General features: G+C 45.9%; 1 protein-coding gene across 4 annotated transcripts in view; it reads right to left on the bottom strand.

Annotated features, from left to right (window-relative positions):
• The window catches only part of grm8a (glutamate receptor, metabotropic 8a), a 141676-nt gene that overhangs the window by 65043 nt on the left and 52960 nt on the right, over positions 1-23673 (bottom strand). For all 4 annotated transcript variants that reach the window (XM_061807930.1, XM_061807931.1, XM_061807933.1 and 1 more), the window contains one exon: positions 8415-8631. In XM_061807930.1, coding sequence (XP_061663914.1) covers positions 8415-8631 — 217 coding nt within the window. The remainder of the gene's footprint in view (positions 1-8414; positions 8632-23673) is intronic.

The raw sequence follows: 23673 nt of genomic DNA, 5'->3' as shown, positions 1-23673 counted from the left end.
TTCCGAACACGTGTGCGCGCACACACGCACACACACACACACACACACACACACACACACACCACACACACACACACACACCAACTTGGAGCTATAAGCCGCGAAACGCCGCTTGTCGAAAATCATTCTCTCAGAGCTTGTTGTGCTGCAACATGAATTTAGGCAAAGTTTGGGCCTCTAGCAGACCAGGATTGCGCTCTTTTTTCTTATAGCCTTATCTTGTTTTCCTCTAATTACTTTAAACTAGAGAATTGGCCCAAATGTGTTGGCCCCTGAAGCGCCGCTGCGAGCGCTAAGGCTGTGCATTACCAATTAATCTTAAGATGCTTCTAAAGACTTGTTTGCGGGGGGGGGGGGTGTCCGGCATCTGACCGCTGCGTGGGTGGGAAAAGGAGAAGAAAAACGGCTAGAAGCAACAGAATACCAAGCACAAGTCCAAATAGTGGCCTAAAGCTCCAAGCCACTGCGCACCCCCACCCCACCCCCTTTGCTGCCATGGCAACACGGCAGCCAGATCAACACACACACATGGTCATTGTAATTACATTGACTAAATACATTTGCGGTGGGATGAGGGGGGAACAAAAAAAGAAAAATAATGCGTGCGTAACGTGCCCCTTTTTTATTGAGCGTCCGTCTCAGTTTGGGCACGTCGATCGCCCGTCTGTCAAAGATGCACACTGGCAGCCTGCATTTACTGTCAGAAAGTTCCCATTTGTGAGACGAAAAATTATTTTGCAGGAGTCCTGGCTAAGAGTGGGGGGTGAATGATGCAAAAAAAAAAAAAAAAGAAAAAGATCATGAGGGATACGTGAAGCTGTACACGTAATGAAAACACGCCAAAACTGCACAAAAGTAGGCGGAATGGGGCCACTTATATGATCGTGTGAATTCAGAGTTCTCCTTTGAATCATAACAGATTTCCCGTGCAATGAAAAAATGACAGAAGCAAAAACTTTCAAAATCAGTAGGTTCGCGCGAATAAATTAGGGCGCCTCTGTCAAACTTTGGGGAAGAGCAGCGGCGGAATGTCGAGTGCGCTGGCCGCCATTTGTCAGGTTGAATTGCAGAGCGGCATAATTGGCTCGTCGGCGCCGCAGTCGTGGCGAACATCCATTTGGATGTAAGTATGCGGGCAACCAATGAAAGGGAAGAGCACAACTGGTTGACACCATTTTCTTTCCACTAATGACAACGGGGGGGGATTCTAACCGGTTCCAATAGATGAGGCTCGTTCCATTTGATTTGAGAACATTAGGCACACCGAGGTGGAGCTTGGCGGATCCAAAATGGGAGTTAAAACGGTAAGATGAGTCAAATTTACGACTCCGTAGTGACATTTGAAGCTTGAAGTCGACTATGTGCTAATCACAGTTTTTTAGCATCTCATCGACCAATCCGACAATTTACAAAGAACTTGCAAGATCGCATTTTGGCTGACTCAAAAAAAAAAAAAAAAAATGCCATTCAACACCCAGATATAGTTCTGCAGAACAAAGAGGATTTTGCTTGACACGAGCATGACACTGCAATTGAACAATCTCAGATTGCGCTGTTCTAATGTTAAGGCCGCAATTCCCCATGTGAATTTGTAAGCTGTGCGACCGATCAAATAATTTGCTGTAATTCTGCCGCCTTGAGAACTTCGCGATGAAAACTTTGGGAGGAGACTGACAGAGGAGAAATAACAAATGAGCAGTCAGACGAGATGGATGGAGAGCATCGACCCTTCGTCGCACATCCCGGCGTTCCGCTTCTCCGACGTGGGTTCTTGCTAACGTTAACAATGCAATCGCGGTGCCGAGAGAAATTGTAATTCTGGCCCAGTCACTCGGGCTAATCAGCCTCTTGCCAGCCTGCCATCCATCAGCCAGAGGACGAGTGTGGTTTTGCAATCTTTGGAGGGAAAGATACAAACTCCTGTCTCAGGGAATGTACACGCGTGTGTGTACGCACCTTTGATTTGTTAGCAGCAAGAAAGTACAGCGCTAGAAATGCAATCTCAAATAGAGATCCGGGATTTAATCAGAGGCAAACAAGAGCGGTCGACAACTACGAGATATTTATTAGATTTTACTGTGCAAAACAACAACAAGCGTTTGGGAGCTGAGGTCAAGGTTGGTTGAATGAAGGAAGACATTGATGAGTTTTGGTAGACAGCTAGCACATCAAAACACCTTGAGGATGAACTATAATAGAAAGGGAAAATGAAACTTCCTTCCATAGTAACCAGTGATCACTGAGCAGAGAATACAGTCAAGGGAATCAGCAGGGAATTCTTGTTGGTCGTCATTTCTGCGCCAACTGATTAAAATTGGCAGTTTGGGCTAGATGGGATGAAATTCACAGAAGTGCTTAGGTAATAATTACCATCTTTTAATGTCGTGTGGAGACAGCAATGTGATCCAAAATGGGCTGTTAACTCCTAATGGATATTGTCTGTTTCACCCAGCTGGAAGAGGGCTACCATAAGGCTGGCATTGCCGCCTTTCTAATAAAACCATCCACGGTTGATGACCTTTGGATGATGATTTAGTTCCAAATGAATCACACAAAGGATGCTTTTCCATCAGGCTGAGAGCAGCTCAGATGCCACGGATGAGGAAAACATGTCTTAAGACAAAACATGTCAAGGATGAGCAGAGCGCGAGCGGATGAGCTTTTGTAGCGCACGTGGGCCTTCGCCTGAACGATCCAAAGACTGCTTCACCTTGAAATGAAAACCAAGGCCACTTTAATTAGTTACACATGGATAGTTTGATGTTTGTACAACACCCACTCGCTCAAAACCCTGAAAGCAAGTCTGTGTGTGACTCAGCATGTGCGCTAAAAAGTCGAACATTTCTAATGAGACTAATGAAGGACACGACGCAGGGAGCTTAAGTGACCCGGGGGACAACGTTGCGTCAAAGGGCATTTGCGCATCCTCAAGAATTAAACATGAGATTGGTTTCATGAAAGCGCAACGATCTCAGATGCAAATTACAGAGAATTAAGCATTCTGAGAAACATGGCCTAAAACTCCAGGGACGACAACCTGGATTATTCAGATGTGAAACTATCTGTGGCTTCGGTAGCTAAAATTCAACAGTTTTAGTTCCCGACCACTGAAGTAGTCCGACCAATCTACGACTGATTGCTTTTGGTGCAGGGATCTGAAATCTGTCAGGTGGTACGCAGGTGTGCTTCTCCAACACCCTGTTAAAAAGATATTTCCAGACAAACTGATTGACAGACCTCGGCGGTGAGGTGACGTCTCTGCTCGGCCCTTTAGTAGCAACGGGGTTGGGGGGCGGGGAACAGCCCCAGCGGTGCCAAGGAGTTTGTCTTCGGGGTCTTTCAATTGCAAGAAACCGCATGATCTGCAATATCTGTATTATATAACGTATGTGACATGGATGAAAATGCCCCTCACGTCAGGAACAGTTTAATCTCGCTGCTTTAAATAAAACATCCATTGAGGGGGCAGGAATAGACATGACAATAAGGAGCACTGTCTGAGCTGAGGACCAAATGTCAAACCAAAGGCAAGGCGAGGCTCTGTGAGAAAGCCGGAAGATCAGTTTGGAGCCTGAGAATTCATGAAATTCATCTAGACATGAATGATTAATTACATTCTCATTTTCTAGCCTTCGTCAGACTGTCGGGCTTTCGGCGGAGCGACCAGTGTGAGCCTTCCGCTGCCAAAAGTCGCAGTTTGTCTATGTGGGTCATGCACCAATGTAGATTGGAGACAAGAGTAGGTTAAGGCTCTTTTTATAAGCATTTCCGTTATTCGGAGCCCATTTTAGCTTGCCGTATTTCCTGCACTGTGCAGTGTAACAAAGGTACAGCAGGCCTTACACATCAATTTCCACAGCAGGAGGCTCACAGAAGAAGGAGGGCTCCCTTCTAGCGAGAAGAGCCCCCCGCTGGAACACCTGCATCTTTTGCTGAGCAATAAAATCAGATGGAAACAGCGGAAAAGCTCCGCTCGACTGCGGATTCAAACTGACTGGCCTTCCCCAGCCAGAGATAAGCCCTACTGTTACATTCAAGAAATCGGACCGCATATCAAAGCTGGGGAAAATGAATTATCGCCGCTTTGAAGTCCATGACAATGTCAAGAGGCGAGCAACCGCTGACTGAACAGGACGCAAAAACCCGCCCACGCTGCCTCCAAAACAGGAGAGCCTCGGAAGAAACGGAGCACATTTTTCATCAGTTTTATTGGGCCTTGAGTAGTGAGGAAAGCGAGGGGAAAGCATCTAATCTTTGGAGGTGGCAGGAGGTTGACCGCAAAGTTGTAAAGCTTTCCGAAGACCTTAAATTCCTGCAGCGGCCGAAGAGCGGAGACCTCTGCCGAGGCTTACGCATTTGTCAACTGCTAAATCGATCAACGCTTTGAGAAATCTCACGAGCTAAAAGGAGGTCAAGTAGCATCCTGAATAGGAACCTGGTCTTCCTCAAGACAGTAAACTGCCTCTTGTGTGGATAAGATGGATGAAATGTTAGACTCAATGGGTAACCATTACTTTGAAGGTGACAAAACAACGACCGGCACCAGCGAAGATCATTCAGAGGCACACACATGCTCCAATATGAGAATCCGGTTTGCGCCAACATCAAGTCAAAAACTATTTTTAGTCCACGCCTACAGCGGTCATTTTTAATCGCAAAGATTTTGCTGACTGTCATGTGGACTTTGCTGAAAAATTAGCTGCGGCAAACTTTTTCCTCTGCTTCTCTTCCTCCCGGGAGCCGAGCACGGCGGCAGCACACAGAAGTAGGACACCGCCCGCTCAAAATGCCACGGCATTCCGCCGATCGCCATGACGACCACGTCAGCGGCCACTTTAGGTCCCATTTATCCGCACTATGCTTACGACATTAGCATGCAAAGAGGCTCACGGTGTAGAGTAAACAATGGCGCGCCAATTAAAATGGATGCTCGCCATTAGCATGCGGAGAAGCCTCGTACGGCTGCAATCACAAAATAATCAAGAAATTGCTTGCAGTTCTTTGTGTACAAAAAAAGAGGTCTACCTTTGACTCTAAAGATGGAGGCGTCGGTGTGACGTTGGGTGTTTGTTTTCCCGGACTGCCTAGCAACAAACTTTCCAAATGCAAAGGAGGCACTAACGAGAACTTAGTTGAACGTTGTATTCAAAATAGGGAAAGAAAATCTTTTGAAAATACATGAAAATTATGTTCAGCTGCAAAAGGGATTGCGTATGACCAAAATTAGTTCCAGATCCAACTATTATCTGTACCCCAGGGAAAAACATAACGATTCTAAAAGACCAAAACCCTCGCAGCCATCCTGTTTCTTCCATTTATGAGGGATTCAGACGAAACCGATCCAGATTAAACGTCATTCAACATTAAAGCATCTGACACCGCAAACTGGTCAAAGTAGATATTATAAAGAATATTTTGTGTACTGGATATGCAGATAGTTTCACATCCTTACCAATTCTGGATTGTCGTCTAAGCTGCAGCTGTGAAGTCACAAATTTTTTTTTTTTTTTTTTTTTTTTTTTTTTTGCATTTTCACGGGCTTTTCAGCACAGTCATGTCCGGTTGTGAGATGAAAATAGTGTCAAGCCACTTTAAACATTTGGCATTTCTTAATTCTTCATAGAACACAATATCATTGAGCATAGGTTTGTTTTGTTTTGGGGTTTTTTTTTTTATGCCCAGTATCAGTCCTTTCATAGCCCTTCTGCTCTCTCATCTTGTTTTTCTCCTGACATTTTCTTAGTTGTGTTCACATGAGCATAGTGTAAACAAGTGACTGACTGCTGTCACAGCATGTTGCATGCATGCACACACACACACACACACACACACACACACACACACACACACACACACAGACACCACCACCATGGGAAACATCAATGTGCTGACCGCCGCAGCTCGCCACCCCGAAAGCAATCCTGCTCCAAGCTTGCACAAAGAAAGTTCTGAAATGGACGCTCGCAGACCTGAGCACACAGCTGTCGTGCACAAACACTGAGCGAAGAGCAAGGAATATGAGTGCCAGAGAGAGAGAGAGAGAGAGAGAGAGAGAGAGAGAGAGAGAGGGAGCAAGGAAAAAGAGCAAGGGAGAGCAAGAGGCGATGCAGGCTCCACGTCTGCAGGCCCGTCAGTCAGTAAATATTTGCCCAGAGTGATGTTTTCCAATAAGACAGGGACGCCGGCCCCATTTCTGATCCGTCAATATCACTTGGCGCATTTCATAAACTGAAACGAGGCGGCGTGATGCTCCGCGGGGATGTCTGGCATTGCCAAAAAAATAAAATAAAATTAAAAAAAATGGCGCTTCCACTCTTCACTTTTAAGGTATTGCTCATTCACACACAATTTGCCCAAATGCAGGCGTGAGTAAATTGACTTAACACTGCACACTTCATTGTACCCATAGATGTGTGATCCAACGATAGTTGAACACAGCGCCCGAAGGTGGGGGGGGGGGGGGGTGCCTTTGGATACCGGTGGAAGTGGCCTAGATTGCCTTTGTTTACATCCGTGTCTATTTCACATCGCGAGGCTTCAAGATGAGAAAAGAAAACACTGAAGAACGCAACCACATTAGCTTTTCCCTTCATTTTCACTCACCTTTGAGAGGCATCTCCACAAATACATATTTGACATGTTTAGAGCACTTTTAAGACCTGATAAAACAGTTGTGGATAAAAACAGGCTTTGTTCGGTCTTGAGTCGGCCTTCCCCCACAATATCACGAGACCACTTGTTTGCATGAATGTAATTGAGACATGCAGCTCGCTAGATAGCTAGCTTGACACACACGGAAAATATGGCATTAGAGCGCCACGTTGTCGGGCATGACTGCATGCATGTCACGTAGGGAAAGATGGATGACAGACGAGAGGAGGCTCCCATTGGCATGCCTGCTTTAGAGTGCCCCGTTGTCCGGGTGTGGAAATGTGGACAATTACCACTACTGTTAAAAAAAAAAAACAACCCTAATGTTTGTGTAAGAATGTGAAGTATCTTAAAAAATGACCAAGTGAAGGTTGAAAAGATGTTGCTCGATCGGATAAATAAACAGCTCGCGGGTGATAACATTTCTGAGCCTGTCATCTGCATTTTGCTCCAAACCAAGAAGTCAAAATAAAGTGAATTATATTCATCTAGAACAATTTTTTCTCTGCTGATTAAATCTAAAATTGGCACGCTGACTCCAAAATTGCAGTCACTATTTTTTTCCAGCACAAGTTCTCTCTCCACTGCTTACCTTCCAGATAAGCAAGGTTCCACTGATTAGCTGGAGTAAGAGTTGCCGGATGATTACAATTGGACTCATCTGCAGCTACGCGGTAACTTGTTTGTGCAGTCCCAATTGAGAGAGTGCGCCGAGAGCCGTGTGCAGCTCCCAATAGGTCAATACTATCAATATTTGTAAACAGAAAGCAAGCATAGTAGGAATTCACTGAATCTGTAGTGGGTTTTCTTTTAACCTTGTAACCAGGGCCATACACTTAACTTCTATTCAGGTTTATGCTGTAAGTCAGGTCTGCCCAGACCTTTTTTACCCCACGATCTACTTTTCAAGCAGCCAGCCTCTCGCGAGCGACCGACGACGGTTTGTGGGTGGGTGGGGTGGTCGGATCTCATCGAGTTTAACCACTTTTTCTTTGATCATTCACATACTCCGACAGTCATTGCATCTTAAAACAATTTATTTTTTAACTTTCTCCATTAATATCGAAAGTAAACATGAGCAGCATGTCTAGATTGTCTTTGCTCTACGTTGCCCGGACTGTGTTGCTAACTAAAGCAGCGGTGGTGGACGCTGCCTTTATAAAACACATTGATGCGCTGCGTAAGTATTGTAACATTTGGAATTGTACGTCTTTAAGAGCGCGCGCGGGGGGGGGGGGTGGAGAAAGTTCCGTGTGGTGCCTAAAAGAAACCAGTGGCTTCTTAATTTTTTTACGGTACATATGTGAATTGTCCCATTGGATGTAACAACTAGTCATCCCTCACTCATTGAATCACATTGCAAAAAAACAACAAAGTGAATAGCTGGATGTTATACTTTCAATTTCCATTGGATGTTTTTTTTTTTTTTTTTGAGCGCAATGCAGAATATCTGCAAAGAGACTGCATCAGCAGTGCACAATTGCGCACGCGTGCAGTTTAGAGGGACCATTGGCTGACCCACGATCGACCAAGAATGCCTCGCGATCGACGCATTGAGCACTCTTGCTGTAAGTATTCCTTCTTTGTGTTTTATTTAGATTCAGTCGGGATATAATTTTTCACTTTTCTCAAAAAGTTGACGTTATAGCGTAAAACTGAGATCAGTTTTGGATTCCACAACAAACTTGGTAAAACAGCGACTTTTGTTGAATTCCTAACTAGAGGCAAAATCCATCATCAAATCCAAAATTCTGGGTTCCTACCAGTTTCTCGTGAGATCTGGACGAAGGCCTCTACGCCGCTCTCGCCGTAGTTGCCCTCGGAGGCCAGCGTGGACACGTAGTTCCAGCCCATGGCCGTGACGATGTCCATCATGGCCTGAGCCTGGTAGGAGTCCGGAGGCACCACGCGGGAGAAGAAGTCGTAGCGCGTGTTGTCGCTCAGCTCGGGGGCCGTGGACGCGTAGCTGATCTGAGGGATCTGGAGGGGCAAAAAAGAGGGGAAAACGAAGGTAAGCAAAAGTGGGGATTCACGGGTCCAAAATTGGAGAAGAGACCTGGCAATCTCACAGGCGTTTGCGACCTCCGATTGAAGGGCACATTGAAAAGGGCGCGATGGTCGACGTACATGCTCTCAAACGTACGCACAGAATAGACATCTCATTAGCATTCATTGGAAGAGAGGAAGAGCTCAGTGGCAGTCTGAAGGCAAACATACATTTTAGTGTCAGCTGTCTGTCTCTCGCACATCAAAAGGTTCCGAAGTGCTGAGCACAGCACGACTGGGATCAGGATGACATTAAGCAATTACATATATGGAGCGTGTGGATGTGTGAGTGTGTCACATTTCAAAATGGCCGTTACTCATTGTCTTGATTCCCTTTTTAGTGCCACTTTGCATTCTCGCGTTGGCCTTTTCAAAAAGGTGGCCCATACGGCGCGGGACGCGTTGCGCTTTTTATGTGCGACGCGTACGCGGCGCTCCACGTTTCTGGGCCACCTGTATTATGCATACCCGCCACGGACAACAAGCGCCACACCGGGACAGCGCATTTGTTGGTTATTTCCACCCTCTTGTGAACTGTCGTAAATGATATTTGCGCCGCGAAACAGACAATGCATAATTCATCGGCGGCACCAACTCTAAACAATCGGTGAAACAATGCGGGTGTTCTCAAACGTTAATGAGCAGCTCATCCGTTTCACTTGTCCTCTCGCACTCTGCAAATAGACATATCCATTTCAAAGAGGAAATGAAGGCATGGTCGGCGAGATATGGCAAAATTTGTTTACGAGCGCGGCGGCAACGTGGCCAGGTGACCCGCGCAAACCGGCTGCTTTGATCATTTGTTATTCTAACATTTCACAAACGTGCAGACAAAAGAGATGTATGCAAATAGCTGCGTTTTATTTCCCAGTCCAGAGTCATTAACATGCACAGGGGGGCTAACTAGCTGTGGTGGAGACTCATTACTGATGTGGAAATTGTATCAAAAAAAAAAAAAAAAAAAAGTGGTCTGAGAAGCTAAACTTTTTCGGCGAAGTACAGTTATTCGACTTTCCCCGAAATTCCAAAAACGCTGAAGCGACGAGGCAGAGTCCAGCGCGTGGTGCAGGTGGGAGCGACCCCGGCTATCTTTTGCCTTCCAAAGTGAGCAGATTTGGGAGCTGGCGGCGGGGAAATTAATGGCTTGGTTCACCCACACCGTCGGGGAAGGAGATTATGCCTCCAATCCTCCCATAATTCCATTTGCTCTAATGAATGTGCATGTGTGTGTGTGTGTGTGTGTGTGTGTGTTGAGAAAAGCGAGCGATATAAAGGGGGCGAAAAAAAGGATGCGGGTTGCCCTGCTTAAAGGGGCTTTCAATTAGTACTAGAGACACTCCTTTGCATTTATAAATCTTGAATGTCACTGTCGGGCGCGCCGGCTAAGGGGTCAGGTTTTGTACTTTGCGCGGTGACACTAGCCTCGGTTTCTGCGAGTCCAACTCAACTCAGTCGACTCATAAAAAGTAGGAAGTAGCGCAAGTAGCTGCGGCGGTGCGGCGCCGCAGCGAGAAAATGTCAGCGCAGCGAGCGAACTCTGCTCGGCACCATCCAGAACCCTTCAGACTAAAGCGACCTTTTGAAATGCCTCTTTGCCGGGCTCCGGTGAAATCGAGGAAATTTCAGGCGCAAAAAAAAAAAAGTGCTCTTTTAGAAGAAAGGACTCTGCGGAATATCATTTGTCATGTGGAAGCATGTGACCTTAGCGAGCCAACAGAGCCGTTATCTGTGTGGTAATTATAACGCGTGCTCTTTGTGGGCCAACGCAGACACGCGTGCGGAAACGTATGCAACGTGGTCGTGTGCGTCTTGCAGTAATGGAGCTGTCGCGAGGAGCGCGCGAGCCCCGAATCTGATCGATGGCCCCGGTCTGGAGCAAATTAACCCGACTGTAGCGCGCACACGCATGTGCTTGCTTTACATTAAACACACGGTGTCGTGCGGAGGTACCGGGCGGATCGGCGTTATGATTGCATCCATCATGAATAAAAATCTTCAAATCACTAAAATGACAACTATGAATGAGCTGATTTGAAAAATCATTTTCCCAGAAGAGATTGTCTGGATGTACACCGAAATAAAACGCTTTATAGAAAGAAACTGCTGGACTAGACCTCAGAAACTGATCGATAGGAGAACCGTCTTTTTAGCTTGTTTTAATTGGCACGAGCCCGCCTCCACTTCCAAGGAGGAGCAAGGCTGACCTGCTGTTTTGAAAAGCTGGGAATGTGACGCCGGTGTTTGGCGGGCCAAGTCGAGTTCAGGGTCTAATTGGGGAGAGGGGACTGCCACAGACTGCGGGACCAGAGAGGCCCCCCTTACATGTACTTTTGGATTTGGAAGCACGACTTTTTATCTATAAATGGAACCAAGGGACTTGGATGCAATATATATGCATCTATAGCTTGTATATAAAAAGCACACTCGGACTAATGCACAAATTGTCAAGAGTTTAGCATGACGTGCTGCATCCTAAAAATGAAAATGTTTTTAATTGGCATTTACCGCCCCCCCCCCCCAAAAAAAAAAAAAAAATTTCTCTTGCAAGTATAAACTGCTTGGCCTCGGCTGTCATGGTAACAAAACACGCCGCTGGTTCCAAAGCAGAGCAGGCTGAGTTTTCGTGAGACTGGACCGCCCCCTCAAAGCAGGGTCATTTTTTGGGATTGTGTGTGGGGGGGACACAATGGGACTCTGAATGTGGTTATTACACAGATAAAATATGCTTTGTAAAGCTGATTTTATTTTTACACACATGTTAAATAGAGGCAGCACAGTGGGCTCAGCTGGTAAAGCATTGGCCTCACAGTTCTGAGGTCCCGGGTTCAATCCCAGACCCGCCTGTGTGGAGTTTGCATGTTCTCCCAGTGCCTGCGTGGGTTTTCTCCAGGCACTCCGCTTTCCTCCCGCATCCCAAAAACATGCAACATTAATTGGACACTCTAAATTGCCCATTGGCTGTTTGTCTCCATGTGTCCTGCGATTGGCTGGCGGCCAATTCAGGGTGTACCCTGCTTCCTGCCCATTGACAGCTGGGATAGGCTCCAGCACTCCCCGCGACCCTCCTGAGGATAAGCGGCAAAGAAAATGGATGGATGGATATATATTGTAAACAGTTAGATCCGCACCTGTCCCTTTTAAGTATTTCTCCTATAAATTTGCAGCTAAATGAAGCGGGACACTAGTAAACTGGCCAATATGGCGCCATTCACTCCAACAGCTCCATATTTACTACCACATTCTTGTACCATTTCAAAATCCAAGTTACAACCCCTATTGTCATTTACAGTTCAAGGTTTTAATCCGACGAGGTCGAAAATTAAATAATGCGACCATATAAGATATTGATTCCGAGCTCGCGACACTGTATTGACTTTCCATTTCCTCGCTCCCTTTGCTGCTTTTATTTCCCGTTAAATATTGGCATTGCTTTTTATTCGAATTGCTCGTGCCCCACGCTTGCACCCCGCATCACAGGGTGCACTCGGTGCAATCGCTGCGTGGGGTTTTTTTTTTTTTCTTTTCCCTCTTTACGTTGACAGGCAAATACCTGAGATGAGGGATGAGATGAAAAAAAAAGTGAAAAAAAAGGTAGGTAAAAAGGAAGATATACAACAGCACAGGGGCACCGTCAGAGGAAGCCGAAAAGAAAAAGAGACAGCACCGAGAGGGGAAACTTTTAATAGGAGCCAAAGAGAACCAAGACAATAACAGAGTGTGTGTGTGTGTGTGGGGTGGGGGGGTGATAAGAGGGAATGTCTCAAGGAAGCACAGAAAAAAAAAAGGTAGGAAAAAAATGGAGGAAGAGACTATAAGTTGGAAAGATGCACAGGATGGAATGAGGAACGCGTCATTATGGTGAAAACCTAAAAACGGGGGAACGCAAGATTGGAAAGGCGATAGAAATAAACAAGTGACGGCGATGAGGAAAAAAAAAAAAGGAGGACAGAAGGAGGGCAGACACAAACCCCGTTGCCAAATGCGCACTTGGGCTCTCTTTCACCTCCTATTTATACTCCCTTTAAATTAGTCGGGATTACACTTTCATTTTTAAATCTCCATGTTGGAGGCTCCAAAATCACTTAATTATACCTCCCTACTGACGACACAAACGACTTAGCGACGATGCGCTCCGAGAACGATTTAATGCTTACGAAAAAAAAAATATCTGCGATAATAGCATGGATGCCGATGACGAGCTGCAATATAAGCAAGGGAACCTTCCAAGCACTTTTTTTTTTTTTTGGGCCATTCAGCTAACTATTAATTAGCCAAGCATATTGGGAAGCATGTGTTTTTGCACACAGCGGCGTCAGTCTGACATTTGCTCGGAGGCAAGCGCTAAAATTGAACGCGTCGCCAAGCCGCGAGGGCGACACGCCGGGGGCGGGGGTGACGGCGACACGGAACGCTTGGCTTCTGGTGGGGCGATAGCTGCTCATCGCCTGGGTCAATTTGAATTTCGAGAGGAAACCTTATTAAAAGCCGCACTTATCTGGAAACAATTTGTGGCCGGTGTGACGAATCTGCACCTGCCGCTAAGACCAAAAAAAAAAAAAAAAAAAAAAAAAAAAAAAAAAAAAAAAAAAAAAAAAAAGGTCAACGGGAGGGAAATGAAGGACAGTCCTACGTTTGCTGATCATCAGTGCTGCAATCACAACATTCCTGTAATGAAGGAAAATTGCAGGGCATTTTCACTGGCTCAATTTGTTAGCAAGTTGCGGATTTCCAGTTGGGCGATGTGACAAAAGGAAGGCGGCGGGATGAAAACTGCTCCAATTTACAGCAGTCACGCGGAGAAGCTTTGTTGCTTATTATCCATCAACGACGCCATTATCATCTAGGGAAAGATTGGTTTGGACAATGGAACTTTATAAATCGACTTAAATGCATAAAATAAGCCCTCAAGGTGTTGTGTCTGTCTGTTTTTGACCATTTCCATTGAAATCTACCCATCAGATCATGTCGACGGGTATAAATCTCGCACACGGGCTTCACAGCGAGAACACGGCCCACTTCTTGATCCAAGCCAACCGTCTTTCGCTTCTTCCTCCCCGCCGCGATACGAAAGAGCTTCCTGACAATGTTGTCACTTTATGCATCTGCGTGTGTATATCTATGCATTTACACACGCATGCGTGAGCCGCTTTCGACATGAGCGTTTGACACCTGCCGCCATCCGCCCGCGACGCCGTCGCATTTATCTGACGTCCTGGTGTGCGACCACATCCGCAAATGTCAAAAATTTGTGGAGGGGAAAAAAAAAAATTGACACTTGCGGCAGCTCTTCGGCAAATAGATCAGACGCACACGCACAATCAATCATCGGTGGTCACATTATCATAGAGCCATAAAATGATCTATTCCGACATTGCACTGAAAATGCAATAAAGCTTGTTCGTGAATGAATAAAATAAAAAAAAAAAACAAGACTTCCTTTATGCCAATGTTAAAGAGTCTGCAGGCAAAATGTAATCTTTTTTGGATCTCAAACTGTAGTGTAACCATTTTATGTATTTCCCCTTTGAAAGAAAGCTCGTTTTACATCAGCCTAAAATAACACGTGCCGATCTCGTCAGATCTCGGAGGCTAAACGGGTTTTGGCCCTGGTTAGTACTTGGATGTGAGACCGCCTGGGAAGGGCATCCGGCATAAAACTGTGCCAAACAAATGTGCGTTCTTCTGAGATGACACGCTGTGGCGACCCCTAACGGGACAAGCCGAAAGGAAAAGTAGTGCACAAGCGGCTCAACTGTACTGCATTTCCATGAGCTCCTTTGCAGGCAAAAAGTTTAATTTTCAGTCGCCAAGAATGATAGACATTGACTTTGTCAGACAATTGTTAAGACTTTTTCGACTCATTAGGGTGCCCCCCATCACCACCACCACCACCAAAGGGGCGCTCTGCCAGCGAATCCTCCAAAAAGTGGACTAATTCGACCCTTTGCAGGTTTTTTCGGCTGCGGTTGAGGGGCTGCCCTTCATCCTCTAAAGGACGCGCACACAGCTGGAGCTTGAAACCCACCAATTTGAGCATTAGCACGGACCGAGATTGCTCTGCGGTTCGCTCGCCTTCCCCCCCGGCTCGCAAAAAGGCCTCGATAAGATGAGACCCCGGGTGTGAATCATGCCGCGGAGCTGCTCGAGCCGAAAAGAAACAAGCCCAAATGCAATGTTGTCATTGACCATTGCAGGAAGTGCGAAGGTGACAAAGTCACGATTGCTCGACCTCGAGTTCTTCATTGACCGCTCTTGTCTTCCGAATCGAACAAGAAATGAATTTGTGCGCTCGCAGGTGCAAAGTTCTCCGTTCCGAGGTTCCTCACCGTTCCTTTAAAGAGGGCAAACCGATGCGAGCGCCCCCCCCCCGCCCCTATTAAGTTTCTCAACAGCGGCTCGGCTTCATTAAAAGAGAGCGGCGCTCGCAACGTGGCCGCTTCTCACAAGCCGCCGGGGAGAGCCCCAGTCAAGACTGTCGGGGAGGACCGCCTCGTTATTTGCGCCTTGCGCTCTCCGGGGAAGCGGGATGGTGCTATTTTTAGGGAGAAATGTACCGGGAAGCAATTTGCTTACCAAAAACGCCTCCCGATCGAGCAACACCTCCTTGAACACTATTTGAGTCACGCGTTGACAACCTTTTTTGTTTTTTTTCTTTTTTTTCCCCTCCACAGCTTGTTTATGATGAGGGAAAGGGCCATCTTGGTTATGCTGCATTGAGCCAGAAAAAAGCCAGTGTTCACATCCTGTGGCATAGGAGTCATGTGTTGATTACGTTTTAGGTGCCAGATAAAACCGCTCAGGTGGATTACAAACGCGATGCAGCGTGATAGCCTGCTTAAAAAGAACTAAGTATATTTAATGCAAGATGGGCCCACCTTGAGTCCCGAGTGGCAACCGCAGGTAGACGTCCGCCACCGGACCAAAAGAATATTTGAAACTCACTTAAAGGGGAATTCCAGTGGTTTGCATGAACAATGCATTCAATAGGTCATCTAATATGTACTCTATCTTCACAATGTGATGTTAAATCCTCTCTCATTTAATAGTCTTTTGAGAAGATTGTTTTTAAATCGACAAGTACGAATTTTCAAGGGCGCTGCCTTTTTCGTGAGTCACATGACCTACGTGGGGCGGATGTGACGTGTTCCCGTGCCGTTCCAAACGCTCGGTTGCATGGGACACCATCATGCTCAGAGCTGATTTCTCAGATTTATCCTCATCTGATGAAGAAGCAGCAATATCGGTTGATTGGGAAGACGGAGAAATACTTCCATACAGAGCGCCGGAGCTCGCTCGGCCGGGGTGCAAACTCGTCAGACTCCGCGTCGTTCCGCCCGAAGAACCATCTGAATATTCAACATTGTTTACAGCCACTCCACGGAGCTCAGCTGTATGGAAGTATTGCTCCGTCTTCCCGATCAACCGATACTGCTACTTCTTCAGCAGATGAGGATAAATTCAATAAATCAGCGCCGGGGATAATGGTGTCCCATCTAAATCGAGGGTTGGAAGGGCACGTAAGAAGTCACATCCGCCCACGTTGCTCATGTGACTGGCGAAAATGGCAGCGCCCCTGAAAATTCGTAATTGTCGATAAAAATGTTCTCAAAAGTGAGAGAGGATTTAACATGACATTGTCAAGATAGAGCAGTGATTTCCAACCTTTATAGAGCCAAGGCACATATTTTACAATTGAAAAATCCCACGGCACACCAACAAAAGTAAAAGTCACCAAAAATGGATACATTAATTACTGTATGTACTTCCTCCCATCTAATAGAAGAGGATTTTTTTGTTCTGTCAGTCATTGTGCCTCACAGCCATAAATAGATGATTAAAGATACATTATTTCTTGGAAATAAATGTTTGTTTTTTTAGCAATTACATAAAATTGAATAACTTCACCTGACACACCTGAAGAGCGCTCACGGGACACTAATGTACCCCGGCACACTGTTTGGGAATCACCGAGATAGAGTACATATTACATGACCTATTGGATACATAGTTAATGCAAACCACCGAAATTCCCTTTAACAACTGAGTAGCAAAAGTAAATTTCAAAGGTTAACGTCAAAGTCTAGATGAGTCTTTGATGATAGGGAAGGATTGTCAGTTTTGCTGTCTTTACATACCATAGCGCTAAACAGCCACGGACGGGCAAATGTGCAGACAGGGCGTCAGTACAACGCCACGGGATTGTTCTTGAGTGGTGCATGGCGCGTAGTGAACGATCTGGCCCCGAGGCAGTCGGTGATCTAGACGGCCAGTTTCCCCACAGGTCGCGCACTACATGTAGCAGCGATTGCGTCGATCACAAAGGATTTTGAGGTAATCTTGAGGGCAACATGGCGGCGTTGGTAAGTAACACAAAAGCACTTCGTAATACGCAAGCGTTGTTGCTCACACCCTCAAAAGGGTTGTTACTCAAAGGATGCGTGGGAGAAGCAAAGTGTGGTGGGCACAAAATAATGAACAGGGAAGAGGGATGAATTATTTCACGAGTGCTGACGGTGGGGGGGGGGGGTTCTGAGGGTGCAGTGAAGGGGAGATGAAAGATTTGAAAAAAAGGTGGGATATGTGGAAGTCACGTCGTAATTGAGAGAAGCTTGATGGACGACAAATGTGGAAATAAATGTCACCGAGACGTAATGCTTGGATGAAATATGCATAATGCAAAAAAAAAAAAAACAAAAAAAAGTGAATGGCTGAAGGAACAGAAAGATGTGTACGGTGTGACGAATGGGATGACAGTCGCTTGAGTGAAAAAGAAGGTTGTTTTGCAGATAAACCAGAAATTGCACGAATGCGGAGAGTCTGAATAAATGAGGTGAGGACTGGAAATGCCGCCCAATACATCAGCGCAATTCTGAGCAGCGTCACAGAAATCTGATTTGGGCACCGAATTCATTTCTGGCAATTCCCGTACATCGCCATCGCCTCGACTTCTTTCTTGCCCACCGCTAAGCATCTTTGCGCGCATCCCATTTCTCCTCTCCTTGTTTGTTTTTCCACGCCGCTTTAACTTTTCCGGCTTATCCGGCAGAGTTACCCCCCCCCCCACTCCCCAACTCCGCTCACATCCTCCCATCCTATTTTCCGTCGCTCAATTGCTTTGGCTTCCACTCACTTTTCATGTTTCTCATTTCCGCGAGCTCCCCATCCACACCTCGGGCTCAAGGCGGGAAGACGCCGCCCTTTGCCAGCTTTTTACCCACACACAAAAAAAAAAAAAAAAAAAAAAAAAAAACACGTTTTGGGAAGGTCATCTCCATTTGTGCGGCGCCCGACGAGTGTTTAATTAATAACCGCTGACATTTTCCCTCACAACACATGAATGCCACTTTTGGCAATTATTATCGCGGTGTCGTTCGGAGCAGTGTCAACCTGTGAGCCAGCTGGTTTTTACACCACGCAACCTTTTCCCCGAGACAATCGCTGCGCTCTACGTCTACCCGCCATTGTGGCCATAAAAGCGGCACATGAATCACCTCCGATTGCTAATTAAAAAGTCATCTGGCGCGTGGCGGAAAATATTTGCTTGCCACTTATCTAAAAACGTCCCGCGCATCAAACGTGATCCCGTCTCGCTCCCTACCGCCTTTTCATCTGCGCTCGCTTGTTCCCCTGCCAGCGCTTCCCTGCCTTTATTTCCCGCCCGGCTTGTTTACACCTCTGTCCTCGCATCCCCGTGGGGGTCCTGCACCGTCCTGTCCTCAGAGCCCCCGCCAGGCGCCGTGCATATTACAGTGAGATGAGCTCGTGTGGAATACTTCAGAACCCGCTAGAAAGTACTTGCGCCTGAGGTGTTAATTGGCTTTGCGAAATATTGACTGCATGCTTCGTATTATTGAATAAGGCCGCCAAATCAACTCAACCCTACAAACGTGTGCTTTTTGCGCATTTTACATAAGTACAGTGAAACAATTATCCGTAAAAGCCCTTTGGATTTGAGATCAGTACAATGTTTGAGCAGAAGATTAAAAACTTGGCGGCGAATTTTCACATCTATTATGAGGTAGAGAAACGGCAACATGTTGGCAGTCAGACAATTTGAAATACTTTAAGTAGCTGGCAAAAGAGGAACTCTGCTCTAAAAAATGGCTTGCAAACAGTTCAGAGGTGGTTCCCATGCAGTTGCCTCAAAACTGGAAGCGTACAATCCTCCAAAACGTGGTGAGGAAAAGAAAACCGTTAAGATGTTAATGTTAGACTGGTTACACGGAAATAAAGTGAGCGAAGGCGTTTCCATGGTATCCACGCAGCTGCACGGACACGGCCTCCACTCAACATGCTCACCGTGTTGTTCTCTGCCTCCCCGATGCCATTCGCACCAATTCTCACCTTCTCTCCCCTCCATTCCCATCTCCCTAACAATACTCCTTTCCCGACACACGTGTTGCGTGGTGCGCATTAACGCTCTCGTACAAGGATCGGTTGAAGGACTCGTCTCTGAAGATCAGAGGCCAGTCAGTTTTTTTTTTTTTTTTTTAAACTTAAGAGGGCTAAAAAAAGAAAAAAAAAAGGGCATTACCCACAGCGTATCGGCGCGCTGCTAACAATTCTCGACTTACTGATAGCCGTCGACCTTCAAGTGACACGTCATGAAACGCACCTGTGATCGCCCGAAGGAACAGTCAATGAAAGCCAGCGTGGAAGTCTTAAGCGGAGTTGCAGGTAAGATGCAGTGCAGCTATACATCGGATATTGGCTATTTAGTACACAATATCAAACTACTTTAAGTTTTTTTATTTTTTGCCTTTCGGCTTGTCCCGATTCGGGGATCGCCACGGCGTGTCATCTTTTTCCATCTAAGCCTATCTCGCGCATCTTTCTCTCTAACACCCACAGTCCTCATGTTCTCCCTCACAACATCCATCAACCTTTTCTTTGGTCCCCCTCTCACTCATTTGTTCACCCTCAGCACCCTTCTACCAGTATACTCACTCTCTCGCCTCTGGACATGACCAGAGTCACCGAAATCCTGTCCAACCTGCTCACTCCGAGCGAGAACTTCGACATCTTCATTTCTGCCACCTTCCTGTTGTCTCTTCAGTGCCACCGTCTCCAATCCGTACATCATGTTTTATAAACTTTGCCCTTCATCCTAGCGGAAGCTCTTCTGTCCCATAGAACACCAGACAGACACCTTCCACCATCTGTTCCACCCTGCTTGGATCCGCTTCTTCACTTCCTTATCACATTCACCATTGCTCTGGATTCTTGAGCCCAAGTATTTGAAGTCGTCCACCCTCGCTATCGCTATCTCCATAGTATCAAACTCTTATGAAATTTCTTGACAGCAGGAGTGTAAGAACAGATGCTAAAGAATATTTAAGTGTTGTTTTTTAAAGCTGTCATGTCATTGAACTTTGCAGGTGTACCAAAAGTTGAGGCCTGTGAGTGTACACAGTACCCAACTTCAAGAGCATTGGAGTTCACGCCGAGGTCAGCTTGCTGTTAGCTGAATGAGTTCACTTTGGGGCTTTTGATTCTTTGTTTGGGGAAAAAAAAAAAAAAACGAGTCAGCTCTTAATGAGTGCTTTTAAGTGGCGCAAATCCCGCATGTCAGCAAATTTGGAAGGCAGTCGCCAATATAGGGCTGTGCATGAAGGTATACCTAACGAGGTAATCGTCTGGCAAGTGTCCATCTGATGCCGGATTAAATTGAGGAGCACATTTGCAACTGGCTTGGTTTTGTTTAAGCAAGTGGAAAAAAAGGTTTTCAGGCTTATGTTAGTAATTGGGAACCTAAAAAAACGGCTGAATCCATGACTTCAAAGGGATTCGTCCATTTTTAATGGTAAGCAGTGTTCGCTGGACATGTAAACTTCAGTAATTCCTACTCGGCGGCGGCCGGCAGATGAGTCTCTTAATCCAAACACAAAATGCATTTTTAATTTACTTTGTAGGATAGAAGCGCAGACATCTGTGGGAACTTCAAGAATTTTGTGCAACATCTTATATTTATGAACCTCGACCTCCACGGCATTGGACTAAACTTTTTATCCGTCAAATCTCGCGTTTGCGATTTGCATTGCGTCAGTGCGCCGGCCGCTCGAAACGTCTTCGCTGAAGCGGCGGTCGTTTCTGACAGAACCTCAAACTCTTGAAGCAATCGTCCTAACGTGTAACTTCTGAAAGTGTTTCAAGATGCATGGAAGACAAACACTTCCACCATCTTAGGAAGGAACAAAAAAAATAATAAAAATCCCAAAGCGTCTCTCCTGTGTCATTCCTGGCATCTCATCTCTCCTCGCCTTAAGACTGACGACTTGGTGACTTTTCGGCAATTTCTGTCAGTTGGGGAGAGTCCATCTGTCAGCCTTGCGAGAGAATTACACGACGGCCGTTACGGGGGCGCGTTTTTTTTTTTTTGACGGACGGCCATTTTCATCTATCACTCAATCTGTCTCTTTGTGGGTGAAGAGTACGACGACGCAAAAGTGACAAAAGTGGGACGGTCCATCAGTGGGAAACATTTGCTAATGGGGAAACGCGCTGGATTGGAGGACTTCCAACTTGTAGAACGTCCACGTGAAAATTGACTTGTTTAGATACTTCCATTGCAGTTTAAGAGGCAAGTGTAAGAGGTTAAACTATTTACTTTTTTTTTTTTTTTTTTTAACAATGCTGTTTTAACAGCTTTGGGGACATTTTATCTGCCACTTCAGATATTACAAAATAGTTAATATTAGTTAGTTTTATGGTCCAATTACATCTGGTCAGGGAAACAATGGCTCCAGTCTTGCTCCTAAACCTTTACAGTCTGTTAACATCAAGATCTCCATCAATTTGCTAATGAATATTAAAACTATTTACACATTTGACTTGACTTGCAAAATTTAATTCATTCATAAACCCATTTCTCGAATCATCTTTCCCCTTCAATACACTCCAGCCACCCAATAAAACCAACAACAACAACAAAAAAAGGAAAATCGCAGAACTAATTATAATCCTACAATACTGTACTTTATGAAAACATATAGCACCCAATTAAATTCAATTTGAAGAATTTGCTTACGCATCATTTCATTTCATCTCATGTACTGCACAGGTCGTGGCCACCATAAAGTAGATTACATACTGATACAAAAGGTCATAACTCAGTAAGTTGCAGTCACGGTAACAAGTCTTTGCAGAGGATAAAGGATATATGCAATCTATATGCATTTGTTGCTGCACTGTTAATGTTCAAATATCTGTTGCTGAAAAGGTCATAACACGGCAGCATTGATGCTAGATTTGTTAGCGCACCGCTGGCGTTTTGCACTGTGTTAGCATGAAGCCCGCAGACTCATAAGTGAGGTACCACTGTACTGTATATTCATTCTCAGCCGCCATTAAATTCTACAACGGGCGTGCATGTGTTGCGTAACGCTACTGTACAGCTGCACTTCGGCAGGCGTGCAGCGAGGTTAACAACATTTTCAAGGGGCTGCACTTTCGCTGTCGGCCCTCAACCTAACGACTGGCTTTTTTTTTTTTTAAAAAAAAACCCTTTCACGAGCAAATATACCTTCTCGTCCGCGCTTTGACACGCACCCAACTGCATTTGAAGTCGTGTGTATGCAAGTGACACGATTATTCGTTGTGATCCACAACGCAGAGGTCCCCCCCCCCTCCCTCCCCAAAAGAGAGGAAAGGAATGAGAGGAGATGTTTAATTCATTGCCTTGTGTCATTAAAAATATATCTGACATCAAGGCACGGATCTGACTTTGGCACGACGGCTCTGCCGAGACGCGAATGTGGCCGGGACGCAGGCGCTTTCGCGCGCTCTCTCACACACCCCCTTACTGTAATACATCTTATTTGGCCGGCGTGATGGATGTCACAGTTTGTGGGGCGGCAGGACGTGTTGTGGAAATGTGTTTGGAATTGCTTGGCAGCCGCGGCGAGTGCTTTCCCCCAAAGAGGTTCGGAGTCGGGGATATTATGCCCATTGTGGAGCGCCGCCTCAGTGCAAGTGACTGATTGCCGGCAGAGAACGCGTGCACAAATCTGACCGTTTAGGTTGTATTTCGACGCGGTGTGACGGCCGCATATGTGCAACGCGCAGCAGATTGACGAGAGTGCGTGTTTTGCATTTGTGCGCATCCAAGATTTATCGCGCATTCGCCGACGCTGACACCTGCGATACCGCGCTAAGTGGGGAGTGTTATATGGCTTGGCACCTGTAATATGCGCCGTGCCGGAAAAGCTTGAATCCCAAATTAGATCTCACCCAGTTGATTTAATTTAGGGTTTTGCCTTATTTTACCCCCATAAAGAGGAAAATGATAGATTACTGGGGTAGTTTGGTGGACTCTGCGGTCATCTCAGCTGGTCTGCGACTTATGGACAGGAGGCTTTTGCCAATTTGAACTAGACTTTTACAGCATAAAGAAAGATTGCACAATAGCGGGCGAATTCTAGAGGAATTGAGTGTTCTGCTTTGCTACAACGTGGGTAGGTAGTGAGTCACCACTACTTTGGCGTCATTGACACTGTTAAGCTTTGTTGGAGTAGTCGGTTAAGAAATGCTGTGCGATGTAGGGCTTAAATAGACTCAAATAATTGGATCGCAAAAATGGTTGAAGCAAAAATATTTACGCCAATCATTTTACAAACAGGTTAAGTTACGTAGCTCAGTGGTTAAAGCGTTGGCTTGGTAAACCAGGGGTCGTGAGTTCGTATCTCACTGGGCCCTCTAGACCCCGAGAGGAGGTTGCGTCAGGAAGGGCATCCGACGTAAAAACTGTGCCAAACAAATATGAGTGTTCATCTGAGATGATGAATGTTATTGCAGTCCCGAGCACCGTTTCTAGGTTTTGGCCAGGCTTCGTGTGGTTCACAGGAAAACCATGACATGCATCTCAGCATCGATGGCAACAGAACACCAGCACAGGAATCGCATTCCTCACTCAATCCCTGCCGTTCCCGTGTCACTGAATTCAACATGGTTAGCTGGGGATCCGATACAGGCGCGGTT

The sequence above is a fragment of the Syngnathoides biaculeatus genome, chromosome 20 (assembly GCF_019802595.1).
Source record: "Syngnathoides biaculeatus isolate LvHL_M chromosome 20, ASM1980259v1, whole genome shotgun sequence".
In the NCBI taxonomy this organism is placed as follows: Eukaryota; Metazoa; Chordata; class Actinopteri; order Syngnathiformes; family Syngnathidae; genus Syngnathoides; species Syngnathoides biaculeatus.
The sequence above is the reverse complement of the archived record's forward strand: the minus strand, read 5'-3'. Positions and strand labels throughout refer to the sequence as shown.